General features: G+C 42.2%; 1 protein-coding gene across 1 annotated transcript in view; it reads left to right on the top strand.

Moving 5' to 3' along the window:
* The window catches only part of scube1 (signal peptide, CUB domain, EGF-like 1), a 491,162-nt gene that overhangs the window by 445,830 nt on the left and 23,870 nt on the right, over window positions 1-21,462 (top strand). The window contains exon 21 of the mRNA XM_037695765.1: window positions 2,173-2,340. Coding sequence (XP_037551693.1) covers window positions 2,173-2,340 — 168 coding nt within the window. The remainder of the gene's footprint in view (window positions 1-2,172; window positions 2,341-21,462) is intronic.

Below are 21,462 nucleotides of genomic sequence, written 5' to 3' on the forward strand. Positions count from 1 at the left end.
ATAAAGAACACAAATCAACATCATTGAAGTCTGCCTCTAGACCTGCGGAAAGAAAAAAAAAGACAAAACCGAGTAACCACAACAACAAACAACATATATAATGATACTTTTAACATCATTAGAAAGTATTTTATATAGTACATGGTAATACAATATATATTTGATGGCCACCACAACCCAACTGAGTGTGTATCTGATAAACACCTGAATCTAAACACCTGTGTGAGCATGCTTATCACTAGGAGCGTGTGCACAAGCTGTGTGCCTGCTGCAGCAGTAATATCCACCCCACAGATTGGGCAACGTCTCCTCTCGATGTATTTTTAATAAATAATCAAAATAAAAATGTGCAATGATTTTGGACTTTTATGGGCTGAGAGTTGAGTTGTCGGATCCAAGCAAACAGTTGCCGGTATGCACGCGGTCAAAATGAGAGCGTTCCCCGATCGTGTTCCGACAGGATCCGAGTCAAATTAACCACTGCATCTTGTTCATGTAGTGGAACAAAATTGTGTACACAGGGTCCCAGTTACATCAAACAGTAGCAAAAATATAAAGTGTAAAAAGAAACAGTAAATAAGGATCTGAGATATAAACTAAGATATATGCTAAATGAACACCAAACGGTACGCTAAAAGATCTAAGATATATGCCAGTCACTAATAGTGCAAAACAAGACACTGAACAACAATAGCACGATTCTCATAGGTTCTGTTTGGCTATAATTTACACACTTAATGCAAGCACTAACATAAACTAAACTAACATAAACCAGGACTTATTCAAAGCATGCAACAAAAATACAGAAACAAGCCTCCAAAAGAGAAAAATAAATACATTTACAGCAGCATGGTCCTATTGGCAGAGTGGTTCTGTTGACAGTGAGGTTATCTTAGCAACATGTTCCAGTTAGCAGTATGATACTGTTAGCAGTGAGGTTCGGCTAGCAATGAGGTTTCTCTTAGCAACATGGTCCTGTTGGCACCATTTTACTGTTAGCGGCATGGATCGGTTAACGGTGTGGTGTTGTTAGCACTGTTAGCAGATCCCTTCAGCAGCATGATGATAATAAGGACCAAAGCAGCTGCCTCCCAGACAGCCCTCCAGAACTGGGTCCAGCAGACAGAGAATATCCAAGGTTCCCCTGCGGAACCAAGCGGGTTCCGCAGAGTTTGGTCTGATCAGGCAGACGGAGGAACTTGTTAGCAGCATTAGCAGGTTAGCAGGTCTAGTTAGCAGGTCCTGTCAGCAGCCCAATGGTAACAATGATCACAGCAGCTGCCCTCCCAGACAGCCCTCCAGAACCGGGTCCGGCAGACAGAGAACATCCAGGTTTCCCCCCAGAACTGAACGGGTCCATAGAGTTTGGTCTGTGCAGGGAGATGGAGGATCATGGAGACATCCACCATGACAGGTCTGAGCCCAAGACTGGAAGGACTGAACCATGACAGCACGATGCCAAGGCAGCGACACAGAAAACTCCACAAGTGTGTTGCGGTCATACCCATACTGTGGATGTGCATTGTAGGTGCAAATAAAGGTAAAAAAGAAAACAAGAACAAAAAAAGATTGAGTTCACCGGGAGCCTGTGAAGCTGTGACTCGGGTGAGCGCAGCCATCTTGGAAAAAAAGTAGACATATAGTCATTTGTCATGCTGCTGATGCTCTGGTCTGCTTTGTTGTTTCGTTCATTTACTAGAATGTACTATGTATGTGGGAATGTGCAATATGTGTTTATTGAGCAATATATATTTTTTGATTTTATAGTTTGTAATGTATTTAATTATGGAAGAAGCTTTGTTTAGCACATCATGTTCAAGACAAATTTCTCTTTGGGGACAATAAAGTACACATCTATCTAGCTACAAAGTGAAGGTAGTTCAATGCATGTTAGACTACTTATAGGGCTTCTCCTTATTTTTAATTCTGTTTATGATGTTTATGGACAGTGGTAAAGTGGGAGCCATTTGGTTTTGGAACCTCAAGGTATTCTCTGCATTAGAGATGTTCACAGCCAAGCTGAGGACTATAGGTATCACTACAACTGGCCATTTTATAATCACATTTTAATCTCTCTCTCTCTCTCTCTCTCTGTGCCTTTCTTTCTCTCTCCCCCCCCCCCCCCCCCACCCCTTCCCTTTTTTATTTATGTATTTATTGTCTCTCACACAGGTCAGTGTCCGGCAGGCCAGTTTTCTCCTGATGGGTTTCGGCCATGTAAAATTTGTCCTTTGGGCTCTTACCAGACAGAACCAGGTCGAGTTCTGTGCTTCTCGTGTGGGGGAGGCCTGATGACCAAATATGAAGGTTCTGTTTCCTTCCAGGAATGTGACGCCAAAGGTCAGCCTTTGTACACACACACCCACACACACACACAGCCTGTGATGCAGGTAAAAAAATAATAATAATAAACTATTCACATGTAAAAAGAGGACCATCAACCTAACAACAGGTCTTTAATGGCCTGTTGGCTGCTTGTTGTTCACAGAGGGCTGAGTGATGAAATAACAGCATTGTAAGCAGAGGCGGACTGGCCATCGGGAGCGCCGGGACAATTCCCAGTGGCCTAGCCCTGTTTAGTGCCCGCTGAGGGACTGGACTAAAGGCTTGTTTTGGGTCGTGCTTGATTATTTTAAATAAACAAGCCGCTCTTGTGCCGGGCTCAATCAGGTCTAACTGAGGATCCCCCGCCCCTCCTGTCTCCCTCTGAGGCTGTGTCTGTTAGCAGACTGAGCAGAGCAGTGACACACAAATTGCACGCCCGCCCCCATGGACTGGCACTCGCTCTCGAGGGTTATATGTTTGTGCGCAGAGCACGCATTTCTGTACGTCCATCTTTTCTCCAGTTTGGGTCTTAAAGCTTGTAGAATGAAGGGAGAGAAACAACCAAAGAGGAAAGGTGCAGCAGAGAGGGAAGAGGAAAAAGACAAAAGCACTGGTGCTGATGCAGCAAAGTTCAGTGAATTATTGTTTGTTCATAATGGAGCAGTAAGAAAGAAACATCATGATTCATGCTCAATAATCCAAGTATAAAAATCCAACAAAGTTCAGTCAGGTTCTCTGGATGGTTTCTGGAAGTAGAAACCGTCCAGAGGACCTGACTGAACTTTGTTGGATATGACAGAAACATATGGTGAAAAGTGAAAACTCTCAGCGCAGCTAGCTTAATGAGGTTAGTTCCATGTGAGGGACCTACAGTAAGTGGGCCAAAAGTTAATAGAACAAATGTTTTATTTTTATTTTTTTTTAAATTGCAAATTTTAGAATTTGATTAACAAATAGGATCTGAAAAAAATAGTTTAATGCTGAAATGTCCAGGATATCAGATTTTGTGTGCCTTTCATAAATTCCACTGACAAATTATCTGATTATTAAAATACTTGTATTATATTATCCTGATGCATGCTCAATAATCCAGGTAGAAAAATCAAAAAAATTTAAGTGTGGTCCTCTGAACATTCAAAAAAACAAAACAAAAAAATTGTAGAAACGTTTCATCTTTCATCCGAAACACTTCTTCAGACTGAGGAGCTGTGCTCAGCTCAGTCTCTTAAATAGTACCTTCTTGTAGTGGATCAACCAGTTTGCTGCTGACAACCAAAACCAGCTGATCACATGCTCAAGAAGGACCATCAGCCTAACAATGGATCATTAGCACACTGATGGCTGTTTACTATTCTCAGAGGGCTGAGTGATACTAGCAATAACAGCATTGTAAGAGGGGGACAGTTGAACATGGAGGCCTCCACCCCTGTTTAATGAAGGGCAGTTTCTTTTCACAAAAATGGCCCCCTTTACTCCTCTCTCAAACCATTGTTCCTCTCTATCCAGGATGTGAACATCTTCATCCCTGAAAGAGTGACCGCTGGCCCGGAGATGAGTGTAGACCGCAGAGTCCTGGCCTGATGATGTTGATCTTCTGTGCTGGGCCATCTTTTTGGCCAGTGGCTGTTTAGTTTCCCCAATGTAAGACTGATCACAGTCCTCCTGACACAGAACAACATACACCATATTACTCTGTTTGTGCCGGCGGACTGGATCTTTGGAATGTACCAGTCTTTAATGTATTTTGGGGTTTAAAAGCCACTGGGACGTTTCTCTGATACTCCTGCAACATATGGAATGACCACTGGTCTGGGTCTGGGTTCCTCCTTTTCACCTGATGGCTGGCTGGAGTCCTGTTTGGGTTTCTTCTCTGCTTTCAGGAAGGCCCAGTTAGGATATCCACATTGATCTAGAGCCTGTCTTGTGTGGGATTTCTGCTTCTGCCTGGCTCCTGATTTAGTGGGGATGCTGTCTGCTCTGTGGTACAGAGTCCTGATGACTCCTAACTTGTCCAAAGGGTGATGGGAGTCAAATTGCAAACACTGGTCTGTGTGGCTGGGTTTGTGGTACACCTCAGTTTGCAAATATCCTCTATCAGAAGCTGAGACCTCACAGTCCAAGAAAGCCAGCCTGCCATTTTTTTCTCCTTTTCTCATGTGAACTTGATGTATTTATCCACAGAGTTGATGTGGTCAGTAAAATGTTGGCCTTCCTAAGATTTAATTTTAACCCAGGTGTCGTCAACATACCTGAACCAATGACTTGGTGGTGTCCCTGAAAAACGTCAAGGCTCTCTTTTCTACCTCCGCCATGTACAGGTTGGCCACAATAGGAGAAACTGGAGACCCCATAGCACACCAATGTTTCTGCTTATAATATTGTTCCCCATATGTGAAGTAGGTTGACTGCAGGCACAGTTTCAAGAGTTGCCACTGTTGCTCTGTGGAAAGCGTGGTCCTGCTGCTGATCTAGACACATTGTTGGTTTCTGTTTAATGTGCTCTTCTTTGGCCTTCAAGGCCTCAATAGTAAAATTGGTCTGTTGAGTCTATTGAGGTCTATTGAGGCCTTGAAGGCCAAAGAAGAGCATATTAGACAGAAACTAACTATGTGTCTAGATCAGACCACACTTCAGCAAGTGTTGGACTGTACAGATCAGGCACGCTTAGCACAGCATGTCAAGTTCAAGACTCGACAACAAAACAAGTATAACTTACTAATAGCTCATCAACACCATCACTATTCCAATTACAACACATTCAGTGCAGGACAACACTCCAGTAGTCAATTACATGCCAGGGAGACAGAAAAGTGGGTGAAGAATTTATCTGACAGATAATTCACCCAGCCAGAGATTCTTGCCAGGGGACTGAACTTTGCGGTTGCACCAAGTAGAATTCCTCTGGTGGAGATGATCACAGCTACTGAGTCAGCCATCCGCAACAACAAAATTAAAGAGGTGGAAGCAGAACAGCTCAGAATCAAAGTTTCAGCCTGCCTCAGCAATGCCAAACCACCACCTTCCAACATCAGTAGAGAGGAGAGGGATGCACTCACCACTCTTAGCAAGGACAAAAACATCATAATTCTCCCAGCAGACAAAGAATCAGAATCAGTTTATTATTGCCATGTCAATAGGTTGGCTTTCTTGGACTGTGAGGTCTCAGTCTCTGATAGAGGACATTTGCAAACTGAGGTGTACCGCAAACCCACCCACATAGACGAGTATTTGCAGTTTGACTCCCATCACCCTTTGGAGCACAAGTTAGGATCATCAAGAATCTATTCCACAGAACAGACAGTGTCCCCACTAACTCAGGAGCCAGGCAGAAGGAGAAATCCTACACAAGACAGGCTCTAGAGCAATGTGGATATCCTAACTGGGCCTTCCTGAAAGCAGAGAAGAAACCCAAACAGGACTCCAGCCAGCCATCAGGTGAAAAGGAGGAACCCAGACCCAGACCAGTGGTCATTCCATATGTTGCAGGAGTATCAGAGAAACTGAGACGTTTATTTTCTAAACACAACGTCCCAGTGGCTTTTAAACCCCAAAATACATTAAAGACTGGTACATTCCAAAGATCCAGTCCCCTGGCACAAACAGAGTAATATTGTGTATGCTGTTCAGTGTCATGAGGGCTGTGATCAGTCTTACACCGGGGAAACTAAACAGCCACTGGCCAAAAGGATGGCCCAGCACAGAAGATCAACATCATCAGGCCAGGATTCTGCGGTCTACACTCATCTCCAGGCCAGCGGTCACTCTTTCAAGGATGAAGATGTTCACATCCTGGACAGAGAGGAACGATGGTTTGAGAGAGGAGTAAAGGAGGCCATCTTTGTGAAAAGAAATCGTCCATCATTAAACAGGGGTGGAGGCCTCCGGGTTCAACTGTCCCCCTCTTACAATGCTGTGATTGCTAGTATCACTCAGCCCTGTGTGAATAGTAAACAGCCATCAGTGTGCTAATGATCCATTGTTAGACTGATGGTCCTTCTTGAGCATGTGATCAGCTGGTTTTGGTTGACAGCAGCAAACTGGTTGATCCACTCTGAGAAGGTGCTATTTAAGAGACTGAGCTGAAAACAGCACCTCAGACTGAGGAAGTCTCTCGGATGAGAGACGAAACGTTTCTGTATTTTTTTGCTTTGTTTTGTTTTTTTGATTTTTTGAATATCCAGAGGACCAGATTGAACTTTTTTGGATTCTGAAGAATAATAAAACAGGAGAGAGCAATGATGACCAATGTGTTGCTTTTAACATCCAGATTGTGTCTACTTTATTTGTTAACCAACAAGCATTTAACAGCGTACAATAAATGGTAAATGGTAAATGGACTGATAAATGGACTGTACTTATATAGTGCCTTTCAATCTGATCAAGATACTCAAAGCACTTTACACTACAATCTGTGTGTTACGACTTGAGGAACCCAGAGTAATACGAGACCATGAAAACGAGACGAGACTCAGGAATACAAATTGACAGTCCAACATTTTTCAGTCAGGTCATCTGGACAATTTCTTTTTTGTGTGCTGAAACGTTTCGCCTTCGGTCCGGAAGGCTTCATCAGTCAAGGAAACACACAGCAAAACTGATTCTTCCCCAACAGCTTACTCTAAAGTGGAACAAACCAGTTGTGCTTGTGATAAGATGGTCTCTTTGGTATGCCCCCTCTTCCTTGTTGACAGTCTTGTCAAACTGGTTGAAAACAACAAAGTCCATTTGCAGTAATCCAGGTATATAATCCAACATTTTTCAGTCAGGTCATCTGGACAGTTTCTTTTTTTTTGTGCTGAAACTTTTTGCCTTTGGTCCGGAAGGCTTCATCAGTGTTTATTATTTACAGTGTAGAGGATGATCAGTTGGGACCCTTAGAAGGAAGGAGAGGGTCAGTGGGTTCTCGCTGGATAATATGAGGAGATGATGTTAATCCAGTGAATCTGTCTTACAGTCCATATGATGGTCAAAGGGGAACCAAGGTGCACCTCTCAGCGACCTGAGGCATTTTTCAGAATGCAGCCTGAAGAAGGTTGAGATGAGGCTTGGGTCCAGGATGAAGGAACGGGGAATCCAGGAATGCTCCTCTGGCCCGTAACCCTCCCAATCGACCAGGTATTGGAAGCCCCTACCCCGATGATGGACATCCAGAATGGACCTTACCATAAAGGCAGGGTGGTTGTCGATCAGTCGGACAGGGGGAGGGAGGTCAGAGAGTGGGCACAGCGGGTTGACAGCAACAGGTTTAATTTGTGAGACGTGGAAGGTACGGATGGATCATAAGGGACGCAGGGAGCTGAAGTTCGAATGTTGACGGGTTGATGATCTTGAGAACTGGGAAAGGACAGATGAAGCGGGGGGCCAGTTTCCTATGAGTGTCTTTCAAGGAAATATTACGAGTGGAAATCCAGACTTTTTGGCCTACCTTGTAAGAGGGTACGGACAATCGATGGCGGTCGGCGTGCTTCTTTGTTTGAGCCTCAGTGCGAAGCAGGGCAGCCTTGGTTTGATGCCAGACATGGTATCAGTGACGGAAGTGGTATTGCACTGAGGGCACCGTGGCGTCATTCTCCTGGCTGGGGAACAAGGGAGGAAGATAACCGAGGGAGGCCTCAAACGGGGACATACCTGTTGCTGCCGACTTGTGAGAGTTATGGGCATACTCGACCCAGACCAGGTGTTTGCTCCAGGCATATGGGTCCCTCTCCACCACCACTGGAGTGTGGCCTTGAGCTCCTGGTTAGCTCGTTCAGTCTGGCCATTAGACTGGAGGTGGTACCCTGACGTAAGGCTGGAAGAGGCCCCCAATGTATTGCAAAAACAATACCAAACTTAAGAAATAAATTGTGGTCCCCGATCTGAGACCACGTCAGAGAAGATACCATGGATTCTGAACACATGTTGGATAGGGATAAGAGCTGTCTCAAAGGCAGAAGGGAGTTTAGGGAGGGGGATAAAATGTGCCGCCTTAGAGAATCTGTCAATGACAGTGAAGATTGTAGTGTTACGGTCTGAAGGGGGTAGACCCGTGACAAAGTCCACCGATATGTGGGACCATGGATGGCTGGGCGTGGGTAAGGGAAGAAGAAGGCTGGCAGGAGGTTGGTTACCGGTCTTGTTCCTAGCACACGTGGAACAAGCTGCGGCGAAGGATTTGACGTCCGAGGAGAGAGTGGGCCACCAGAAGTGGTTCTTAGCTAGAGAAAACATACGAGAGGTGCCCGGGTGACAAGGCAATTTATTTGAGTGTAGCCAGTCCAATACCTTAGACCTCATAGATGAACGAACGAAGAGAGTGCCTGGTGGACCAGAACCAGAGTCGGGTTCATTCTTGTGAACCTCTCGAACCTCCTTTTTGATTGGTCAAGTGAGTGCTCCCACAATACAAGAAGCCGGGATGATGCTGTCCTCCTGTTCAACAACATCAGGGGGAGAAAAATGATGGGAGAAAGCATCGGTTTTGATGTTCTTAGATCCGGGCCTGAAAGTGAGGGAATAATTAAAGCGGTTGAAGAATAATGACCAACGTGCTTGCCTAGGAGCAAGGTGTTTAGCATCCCGAAGGTAGGTCAAGTTATTGTGATCAGCCCAGATCAGAAACAGTGTCTCATTGCCTTCTAACCAGTGACACCACTCCTCCAGGGCCAGTTTAACCACCAGTAGTTCTCTGTTGCCCACATCATAATTTATCTCGGCCTGTGAAAGACGGCGTGCGAAAAAAGCGCATGGGTGTACCTTATTATCGTCGGGTGCCGTTGAGACAGGACCACCCCCACTCCAGTGTCAGAGGCGTCCACTTCCAGGATGAATTGTAACCTAGGATCAGGGTGACAGAGGATCGGGGTGGAAGAGAACAGTCTTTTAAGCTTAGAAAAGGCAAGGTCGGCCTCAGGGTTCCACTTGAAAGTTCTAGCAGTAGAGGTGAGCTGAGACAGAGGTGCTGCCACATGGCTGTAGTCCTTAACAAATCACCTGTAGAAATTGGCAAAGCCCAGGAAACATACTTTGCAATTGTTTCCTGGTCTCAGGAACTGGCCAATCCACCATAGCCCAGGTCTTATCAGGGTCAGTTCTACAATGGCCCTTTTCAAAAATAAAACCTAAAAAGGAGACAGTGGGCACATGAAACTCGCATTTTTTGCCTTTAACAAACAGCTTATTCTCGTAGAGGCGTTGGAGAACAGTACAAACATGTCTGGTGTGTTCAGCCTCGTTAGAGGAGTAGATGAGTATGTCGTCCAGGTAAACAAACAAAAAGTCCCCAATAAAGTCTCTCAGTAAGTCGTTAACAAGGGCTTGGAAGACAGCTGGAGCATTGGTTAAACCAAATGGCATAACTAGATACTCAACGTGACCGAGTGGTGTCCTGAAGGCTGTTTTCCACTCGTCACCTTCTCTTATATGAACCGAGTGATAAGCATTCCTAAGATCAAGCTTGGAAAATATGGTAGCAGACTAGAACTGCTCTTGCAGGGAGTCGATTAGAGGCAAAGGGTATTTGTTTTTTTACTGTGATGTTATTTAAACCACGAGAGTCAATACAGGGTCTCAGGGTTTTGTCTTTCTTGGAGACAAAGAAAAACCCTGTCCCCAGAGGATAAGTGAAAGGGCTTATAATACCCGAGTCTAGAAACTCATTAATATACTTTGTCATACTCTTGTGATCAGTGGCCCCCGCTGGCCCCCAATCTGCTCACTTCCCTGCCCCTTTATGACATGCCATGTTTTCTGCCCCTCTCCTTCATGTTTTGTTAATCCCTCAGCTCCTGTCATTGCTCACATCTGCTCCTGTCAGTTAACAGTTCACCACACTCCCTCAGCCTATCACAGCAATCAGCCCAGATTCCACTCACCTGTTCAGCTCATCTAGTTCACCTGCTTTGCACCCTTTATAAACTCCATTCTCCCTCTCCACCAGTGCTGAATTATTACACCACTCATGGTCCCTGATAGTGAAGCCTTCAATCATAGTATCTTGTATCCTTGCCTTGTCTTGTATCCCCGCCTGTTTTTGGACTCTTTGCCTTGCCTACCCCTCTTGGATTTGCCTGCATATCTGACCTCGGTAACGATCTCCTCTTCTGCCTATGACCACGACTCATGGATCACCCTTTTGGATTACCCTTGTACCACTGACTCCCTGTGTTTGACCCCTGCTTTGCCCTTTGGACCACAAACCTGCATTGCCCCATTGTTCACAGCATTAAAGGCCTCCTTTTGCAGCTGCCTTCCCACCAGATCATCTCTTTAAAATCTGACAGGTGGCTCTCACCCCACCTGTCTGCAAAGACCTGTTACTGAAATTGGATCCTGAGACTCCAGCAGCTTAATAAATAAAAACTGTTCTTATTTTTGCACTCCTGTGTCTGGCTATTTTGAATCAAAAACCCTGGTTTGTGTCAACTCTCCCTCTCTGGCCCAGAGAGGTTGTAGAGCCGACTAGTGGGGAGAGGAGTGCCCTGCAACAGGTCAATGGCGTAGTCATACGGTCTGTGAGGAGGAAGGGATAAAGCTCTTGTTTTACTAAAGACAGGAGCGAGATTGTGAAAAACAGAGGGAACGTTGGAAAGATCTATCTCCTCACCGGGGGGTTCAGGACTAGAATGAGTAGAGATGGCGGACCAAAGTGACAATGTTTAAGACATTTATTACTCTAGCCCTCCATACGATCTAGCTCCCAATTAATGTTTGGGTTGTGTTCTCTAAGTCAAGGATAGCCGAGAATCAATTGGGGTCTAGAGGAGTCGAACACGAAGAAACTAGATGTTTCATGATGGTTACCAGAAATAATGAGATGGATATCAGTGGTTTTGAAACGAATCTGAGCTAAATTGTCACCAGTAATACCGGAGACGGACACTGGGGGGGATCTCTCGGCTAGGGAGAGAATATTTGTTTACCAGGTCAGAACTGATCAAATTCTGCTCTGCGCCAAAATCAATCAAGGCGGAAACAGACAGGCGTTTTTGACCAAACTGCAAGATAGGGGATAATTCGAGTCGGACTGGGGAGAGAAAGAGTGGAAGTACCCACCAGTATCTCCCTTTTTACTGGTGGGTGTTTTTGTTTCCCCACAGCGGACATTTAGCAAGGAAATGGCCTGGATTACCACAATAAATGCTAGAATTACGAATGTGATTCACTTGCATGGGCTCGGGATCAGGTGACAAGGCGGATTGTGATGGTGAAACCGAACAAGGGTTCTTAAACCCGGAAATGTCGGGCATCTGGGATTTGTAGTAGAAAGTTGGTTTGTACATGTGAGGCTCACCTAATGATGTACTTTGACTGGAAGTGGAGAAGTGATGGGAGTTGTAGTCCTTTTCACGTCGACGTTCCCGGAAGCGCTCGTCAATGGCGGCCGCCAAGTCCACAAGCTCATCGAACCCCTCAGGTTCGTCTCGAGCAGCGATCTGGTCTTTGATAATTTCAGAAAGGGAATTTAAAAAGGTACCTTGTAAGGCAGACTCATTCCTAGTTGTCTGGGCAGCGAGGATGTGGAACTCGAGGCCTTTTTCTGCGACAGGTCGTTGGCCTTGAAGTAATCCTAGCCGCTTTACGGCATTGGGTTTCCGCAAGGGACAGTCGAAAATCCTACAAAACTCTTTCAGAAATGAGTCAAAGGGAATGGATTCTAACTCGTGGGAGTGTAAATAACAATTGGCCCACCTGAGAGCGTCGCCCTTGAGTTGACTGATGAAGTAAGTGATCTTGGAAAAACTTGTAGCATAGAGTTGAGGAGCTCCCTTGAATACAAGCTTGCATTGGAGGAGAAATCCCCGCAGTGGTCAGGGTCTCCTGAGAAATATTCTGACAGTTTTATTATCACCTATTGGGACGAGGTGTCAGGGACAGATTCCGTTCTGGGGGAACTTGATGTCGGAGGAGTGGAGGAAACTGTAAAAGGAGGAGAGGCAAGTTTTTGATTAATCGAGAAGACCATACCTCCGAGCTCCTGCATGTTCTTCTAAGAAGGTAACTGCTGATTGAGGACTCGTTGGAGCATCTCTTCCAATTTGTTTATGTGCTCCACCTGGGAAGGAGAAGTCTGCTCATCCATGGTCTCATTCTGGGAATTGTTTGGCCGGAGCATTTCTGTTACAACTCGAGGAACCCAGAGCGATACGAGACCATGAAAATGAGATGAGACTCAGGAATACAAATTGACAGTGTTTATTATTTACAGTGCAAAGGATGATCAGCTGGGACCCTGAGAAGGAAGGAGAGGGTCAGAGGGTTCTGGCTGGATAATATGAGGAGATGATGTTAATCCAGTGAACCTGTCTTACAATCCAGTTGATGGTCGAAGGGGAACCAAGGTGGACTCCAGATGAGAAAGCAAGAAGGCATGTAGCTGGAAGGCAAGGCACAAGGGACCGAGAGAGGAGTTGAGGGGAACCAAGGCATGGCGATAACCAAGGTGCAGAAGCAGAGGAAGACCAAGGCACGAAGGGATCCACGGAGGCAGGTAAGCTGTAACCACAGGAAAAGGTTTTTAGTTTAAAGCACAAGAGATAAACACAGGCCAAAGACAAAGTGTACCATCAGTGGCAAATGCTCCGGCGATGAGTAACATCTAGCTGCAGCCTTCAGTAGTCAGGAGTCTCATCAAGATGACGATCTTCAGATGTACTGGTTGGCGGCCATCTTGGAGAGGAAAAAGCTGCAGTAGGTGATACTCATTACTGTGCCTCATTTACCCATTCATACTGCACTCTACTAAATCTATACAAAGCTAATTGAACAAATCATTCTAAAGAGACTAATCAGTGCTTTATCACATTCATACACCAATGGGACACACATCGAAGGCAATGAGGGGTTCAGTGTCTTGCCCAGGGACACTTTGGCATGTGAATGCTGGTGGATTCAAACCCCTAAATCTTGCATTGGAGGATGACTGCTCTAACCACTCAGCCACAGCCACCCAATATTAATCAATATTAATGCATTACTTAAGTGTTTTCTTTTCTGACAAGTAAAAATTAACTTCAACACATTACCATTTTCACCATTTCACATTACCATCCTTCACTTTGATGAAGACAAGTAAGATATAGATATATTAAACAGGATAAATCAACTGTTTTTTAAAGCTTTGCAGGATTTAGCTGCATAGTAACTGGTTTGAACATCAAAATGTACACTGATTTTAACCTAATAATGATCCAAAATACAATTACAAATTTTACAACACATATAGAATTTAACATGGCATTGTTCCAACTTTAGCCTCTGGATTTCCATGCTTAATAATCACCAAAGAATAATAACAAATAATACGAACAAAGAATAATGTCTCACTGCATTTAGCTTCAGCTACTCTCTTGACTCTTAGGCTCCATGCTACTTTATGAGTCACAACATAATATGCACTGAATGCATATTCAAACAAAAGCAAAATAAAACTCCTAAAACTGGAGTTAATACAATCTTGTGGTCTTTCAATCTTCTAACCATGCAAGACTTCCCCATCGCGGGTTGGCATCCCGCCAATTTTAAACCTTGTTGGACAAAACTTATGAATATTAATAGGAAGGTGCACAAAAACAACATCAGCGTCATCTGCTGATAAAAAAAGAGGTAAACATCTTACAGAGTTGTTCTGGTGTGTTTTCACCATGTAATTACCTTAAGAATAATGAAACAGGACATGACGACCAAAGCACTGCTTTTAACATCCATATTGTGTCTGAGACACACAGGCAGTCAATTCAATTCAATTTCAATTCAGTTTATTAATATAGCGCCAAATCACAAAAAAGTTGTCTCAGGGCACTTTACAGAAACATTCACGTACATAAAAGCCAATTAGTAAAGTTCTCTATCTAAGGAATCCAGCAGACAAGTTGAATCTTGGCTTCGATGCAGTCTCCCATCCTGAGCAAGCACAGTGGCAACAGTGGAAAGGAAAAACTCCCTTTTAAAAGGAAGAAACCTCCAGCAGAACCAGGCTCAGGACAAGCGGCCATCTGCTTTGACTGGCTGGTTGAAAGGACAGGAAGGAGAAACAGTCGAACACAGAATAGTAGGTCCAGGTATAGGTCCAGGTATAGGTCCAGGTGTATCTGAAAGACAAAAAAACACATGTTAAGGATAGAAAAAATAATTACAAATACAAAACAGGTTGAGCAGAGTAAGTAAAGACAGTAGCAGAGTGAAAATTGTGGTGTTTGTTCTCTAGCAGTCTAAGCCTATAGCAGCATAACTAAGGGACAGCTCAGGAAACCCAAGCCGACTCTAACTGTAGGATTAATCAAAAAGGAAAATCTTAAACCTAGTTTTAAAACTGGATAATGTGTCATCCTCACGGACAGAAATTGGCAGTTGGTTCCACAAGAGAGGAGCCTGATAACTGAAAGATCTGCCTCCCATTCTGTTTTTGTAAATTCTAGGAACCACAAGTAAACCTGCAGTCTGAGAGCGAAGTGCTCTGTTTGGAAAACATGGAACAATAAGATCTGTAATATAAGATGGAGCTAGGTTGTTGAGAGCTTTGTAGGTTAGAAGTAAGATTTTGAATTCTATTCTGGATTTGACAGGGAGCCAATTGAGAGAAACTAAAACTGGAGAAATATGATCTCTCCTACTAACTCCAGTTAAGACTCTAGCAGCAGCATTTTGGATCAACAGAAGTAGTTTTAAAGAAGTATTTGGACACCCAGATAATAAACCTTTGCTATAGTCCAGTCTAGATGTGACAAATGCATGGACCCGTTTTTCTGCATCATTTTTAGATCAGATGTTTCTAATTTTAGTGATATTACACAGGTGGAAGAAGGCAGTTCTAGTAACGTTTTTAATGTGGGAGATAAAAGACATGTCCTGATCAAAAATAACACCAAGATTTTTAACATTAGAGCTGGAGGACAGATTAATGCCATCTAAGGAGGGAGAAAGACTGAAAAATTAATTCCTAAGGTGCTCAGGTCCAAAAACCAAAACCTCAGTTTGGTCAGCGTTCAACAGGAGAAAATTAAGGGTCATCCAGGTTTTTATGTATTTAAGACATGCTTGTAGTCTAAGTAGCTGATTGGATTCATTTAGTTTAATGGACAAATATAATTGTGTGTCATTAGCATAACAATGGAAATTTATCCCATGCTGTTTAATAACTTTACCTAATGGAATAATATATAAAGTAAAGAGTATTGGCCCAAGCACAGAGCCCTGAGGAACTCCATGACTAACTTTGGTGTATGAAGAATATTTATTATTTACATTTGCAAACTGGAATCTATCAGATAGATATGATTTAAACCATTTTAGAGCCGTTCCTGTAATCCCAATATCATATTCAAGCCTCTGTAGTAAAATATTGTGATCAACTGTATCAGATGCAGCACTGAGGTCTAACAGGACCAGTATAGACACAAATCCATTGTCTGAGGCCATGAGAATATCATTAGTTACTTTTACTAGTGCTGTTTCTGTGCTATGATGAGCTCTAAACCCTGACTGAAACTCTTCAAACAGATTATTTCTTTTATAGATGTTCACGCAACTGACCTGCAACTATTTTCTCTAGAATTTTTGAGATGAAAGTTAGATTAGATATAGGTCTATAGTTGGCCAGAATTTCTGAATCAAGATCAAACTTCTTAAGTAAAGGTTTAATTACAGCAACCTTAAAGTTCTGTGGTACGTAACCATCCATTAAAGACAAATTAAGTAGATCCAAAATGTGGACATTAATTAGTGGAAATACCTCTTTAAACAGTCTGGTTGGGATGGGATCTAGCAGACATGTGGATGGTTTGGATGAGGTTATTATTTTTGACAATTCAGAGCTCAACAGGACAAAAACTGTCCAAATATAAATCAGGCTCTAGTGAAATTTTTAAAGTTGCCTCATTTGACAGGGGACTAGAGATAGTAGAAGGAAGGATGGTTTGAATTTTCTTTCTAATTGAAATTATTTTATTTATAAAGAATCTCATGAAGTCATCACTACTTATAGTTGTAGGGATACATGGTTCAACAGAAATGGGACTTTTAATTAATCTAGCAATAGTACTAAACAGAAACCTAGGGATATTTTTTTTCTCCTCTATTAAAGATGAGTAATATAAAGTTCTAGATTTACAGAGAGCTTTTTTATATGTTAGCAGACCATCTTTCCAAGTTAAATAAAATTTTTCAACATTAGTAGAGCGCCATTTTCTCTCCTGGTTTCTAGATGCCTGCTTTAAAGTACGTAACTCAGAATTGAACCAAGGAGCCAGTTTCCTCTGATTGATTACTTTCTTTTTCAGTGGAGCAATTTTATCAAGTGAAGTTTACATTGAAGTTGTAAGATGATCTACTAGATGATATAAGTCTCTGTTCTCTGATGCATTACTCTGCAAGACAGAGGAAAACATTGATGGAAGAGATTGTTTAAATTTGGTTACAGCATTATCTGATAAGAACCTGCTGAGATGAAATTTACTCTCAGTGACTGTGTAGTCATTTAATGTAAACTCAAAGGTTATTAAAAAATGGTCGGAGAGAATAGGATTTTGAGGAACTATTACCAAGTCCTTAATCTCTATACCATAGGTCAGAACTAAATCAAGAGTGTGATGATAAGAATGAGTAGATGTGCGGACATTTTGGGTAAAACCAAATGAGTCTATTAAATTATTAAAGGCTATGCTTAAGCTATCACTCTCAACATCCACATGAATATTGAAATCACCCATTATGATGATTTTATCAGTATTTAATAATAAGTCAGTTAATAATTCTGATAATTCAGACAAAAACTGAGAGTAAGCACCTGGTGGACGATATATAACAACTAATAAAAGTGGCTTTACTGATTTCCATTTTGGATGAGAAAGACTGAGGGACAGCGATTCAAAAGAATCATAACTAATAACTGGTTTGGCGTTAATCAATAATCCTGACTGAAAAATAGAAGCCACTCCTCCACCTCGGCCAGTTGTTCTAGGAACATGAAAATTTAAATAATTAACAGGAGTGGATTAATTTATACTAACAAAATCCTCCTGTTGTATCCAAGTTTCTGTCAGACAGAATAAATCAATATGATGATCAGTTATCAGTTCATTAACTAACAGGGATTTAGAGGAAACAGATCTGATGTTTAATAATCCACATTTAATGAATTTATGATTTTGCTCTGGTAAAGTAACTGTGTTTATTTTAATCAGATTTTTATGGTTTATATTTTTAGAGATGATTTTTGGTTTATTTAATTTGAGCCGTGGGCGAGTTGACACTGTTTCAATGTGGGTGTGGGTGGGTAACAGGAGGAGCAGCAGAGAGGTGTGGAGGACTATAACTCTGCTTCCTGGACTGGACCCTGGGTTGTGAATAATTTTGGGGATAAACAAAATCAGCCATATTTCTTGAAAGAAGAGCGGCTCCGTCCAAAGTGGGATGGATGCCATCTCTCCACATAAGACCAGGTTTTCCCCAGAAAGAACTCCAGTTATCTATGTAGCCCACGTCGTTGTCAGAACATCACCTGGACACCCAGCGGTTAAACGACGACATACGGCTAATTATGTCATCGCTGGTCAGGTTGGGGAGGGAGCCAGAGAAAACTACGGAGTCCGACATGGTTTTAGCAAAGTCACACACCAAAGCAACATTAATTTTAGTGACCTCCCATTGGCGTAACCGGGTGTCATTACCGCCGACGTGTAGTGGACTAGGCCTGATGTCAAAACTGACCAGGTGGACAGAAACTGTCATTTCATTGATTTGAATCCAGAAATACAGTTTGACCCATCCTGAGACTTTCTTTCTTGAATTAATCAAGTGGAAAAAGACAATTCTCTATGATCATTACTATTTTACAAATGTTTGATAATCAAATTGTGTTAGTTCAAACAATGTTTACATGTTGAAGTGAACTACTCATTTTTATTTACTTAAACAGTAGTAATGATTTTTAGTCCTCAATTCAAAGTGAAATCAAGTTAGAGAACGTTAGAGAGTAATGATTCAATTTCTTGATCGTCTGCTTGAAGTGAGCAAAGTTGTAAGTGTGTTAAAGTTCAAGCTTCGGTCAACTAGAAAGTTTACTGAAAAGAAATGTCATGTTTAAATTTTACAGCGAGATACAGGAGAGGTGGCTCCACGAAGTCTGGTTTAGCCATGATATCTTTCTGTCTGTTCTTAAACAATTTGAATCTTTTCCTTGACTTTTAATAACACCTTACATCACAAACCACACCTCTGCTTTGGTCCATCCACCAATCAAAAAGCTCTCAAATGAACCGGAAGTGACCCTTCATAAAAAGGTTGGCACTTCCTAGTTCAAAGAGAAGAGTTCCAGAAGAGTTCTGGTGGAGAGTTAAGCTCAGTCTTGAAGCTGCTGTAAGCTCAGTCTTGAAGATGGAGCAGCAGTTCAAGTGGAGTTAAGAGCAGGAGGGAGCAAGAGTTCAGGAGTTTTGGGATCCAGAATGCAGAGAGTTTGGGAGTACCTGAATGCAAACGCAGGCATTCATGGATGCTGCTAAGCCAAACAAGCTGAACCAGAGACGATTTTGGGAATTATAACTTCTGTTTGGATAACCTCGCACGGCTCTCGAGGTATTTGGCTGTTCTCACTGAGACGCTGAACAGTGGTTGGAAGTGAGACTCCACGCCGGAACTGATCTATCTTCAGAAAAGGTAAAAGTCGACCTTCACCAAAAGTGTACTGTGGGACAAGCTGATTTCCGAAGGAGCGTGCACGTTCTGGTTAAACAGACAAATTCCCTCACACATCTCTCTGTAAGATAAATCTCAATTTTCCATCTTTAAACTCTCCTTTCTGCTAGAAAATTAATCCAGATGTTTTCATTAATGTCTGTGGTGAAGCAACGGAAAACCATGGCCGTATGGTTTTCCTGGTTGTAAAGCTGATTAATTATGTTGTTGTTTTCATATTCTGCCAAATTAATGTAAATGTGTGATGTGTTAAACTTGATTCTGTTAATAAATGACCCACTCGCTTGGTGAGTCAAAGATAATTAACGTCTCACGTCCACATTTCTGTTAAATTCAAAGCACGGCATCATCCAGTCCAGAAAGATGAGTGAACCCGTTTAATGTATGAATATATCTCAGGATATGTCATACTACATTTGGTGGCCCGTAACGTGCTCATAAATGGACTGTGTATGCGTGTAATAATTGATATTTCATGTTGGCATGGAGAAATAGCAGACTGCAGCGTGCTGAAGCTGCGCGCTTGGAGCTAGACGCTGCATGTTTACGCTGGCAATGTTTTGAAGCTGAAATTGTGAGTCATATGTCTTTATGAAAGCTGAAATTGTACGTCTGTTATGTGTAACTAAAGCTGGGTTTGTGTGGAAACGCTTTATTCTGTTTAAAGACGGTTCAGACGTGGTTCTGGTACCGGCTCGGTTCTGAAAAGGTTCGAACGAGTTTGTTTTAAATGGTGGGAAAGACGTTTTTCATGCCGGGGCGCCGACTCCGTGCAGCTCAGAGCTTGATTCGTGACACTTGTAACAGAAAAAAGTGCATTTTGACAGTTTAAAAGACGAAAAAGTTGACGGACTTGTTCAGATAAATCTAACATGCTAGCTGGGGAAAACGCTGCGTGATTGGTTGAATTAGCGGCCGTGGAACGCTCTCATTGGCTGAGAGACGTGTCAGTCAGTGACCCGGAAATGAAAACTCGTTTTTCATAGGGAATAAAATCTGCTTTTTAAAGCTGAAAAGCGCTTAAAAGCTGTATTCTGATACGCTGCTTAAGTTCTTCAAAGTGTAATTGCTGGATTTTTGCCACGTCTGAGTTTAAAATCCGTCATTAAATGATGTTTTTGAACAACGCTAGCGATGCTAATTTTAAGCTAACAGCTAACGACCGGATGAGTGACGTGTTACGTCACTTCCTCCATGTCGGAAATGAGCTCGGGTGCAACCGGAGCCTTCGCTGTGCTTAAAATCACTAAATGTAACTTGCCACATGTCCCTGAAAACTCATGTTTCATGCTACAAAGTCGTGCTTGTTGAAAAAACGCCACGTTTACGCTTCAACCGTTCAGAAATGTTGATTTTAACCGAGTTTAGCCGAAGCTAACTTTAAGCTAAGCGGCTAACAACAGGATATCAACCGAACGTCACAGGAAGTCGTCATAGACTCCTGCTGGTAGAAAGCTAAACACTGCCCCCTCCTGGGAAACTTGAGATCACAGTTTCACTTCAGTTTTAGGTTTTTGAGTGAAATTAAACGTTTTTCTTTATTTCTGTAAGACGAACTTTGAGTTAACAAACTTCTTCAAAGCTGAATAATCACTGTTATCTTGCATTTAAAAAGTAATTAAGGTATTTATGCAGAAAGGCATTTACCAGGACATTTTCCATTCACTGAATTCCTCAAACAGGAGGTACAAAATGAAAAATTAGAAACTTTTTAAAAGATACTGTTCAACTATTCACAGAGTTGAAAAGTTACTCATTTGCTTGAAAGATAATACACGTTTAATTGCAAAATCACTAAATAAGAGTAAACTTATCAGGAAAAAGAAACTTTTCTGTTTAAGTTACCACCTAAAAATACATCTTCCTATTTAATTTTAAATAGAGGATGAGACAGGAGGACAGGAGTAATAACAGTTTTTCTGAAGAAAGACTTATTAATCCTGACACATCATCAATTTTCTTTTTCTTTTCACCACTTGGTTCTATGAGTAACTGTAAAATAGCGAATTTCTGGAAGTAAACAGTTAAAAAAAAACATTTTAAACTAATGTTGCTGTGAGACTAAAAAGAAAAATTGCAGGTTTATTAAAAATTCAGTGCTTTAGAGTAAAATACACTAAAAGAGCTTGGTAATCTAGTATCTGTTAAGAAATAAGCACGTTGAGTAACACTGCCAGAGAAGCATTTACTTAAGAATATTCATGAAATGGGGTAAAACCTACAGCCAGGTGCCCACGTTTGAATACGTTGACTTATAACAGTACTTTTGTGTAAACCCAAAGCTAAAATAGTGTGAAAACTCAATGACAACTTGAATACAAATATTTACCTGTAAAATATCTGAAGCTTGCAACTGTTTTTAACAGATAAAGTGCTACACAGTGAAAAACATGACAGGTGTGTTAGAAAAAGACTTTGATCCTTATGGGATGAAGGGCTGTTTAGAATATGCGTTGAAGCTGCTGACAG

The sequence above is a fragment of the Nematolebias whitei genome, chromosome 22 (genome assembly GCF_014905685.2).
Source record: "Nematolebias whitei isolate Nwh7 chromosome 22, NemWhi1, whole genome shotgun sequence".
Classification (NCBI taxonomy): domain Eukaryota; kingdom Metazoa; phylum Chordata; class Actinopteri; order Cyprinodontiformes; family Rivulidae; genus Nematolebias; species Nematolebias whitei.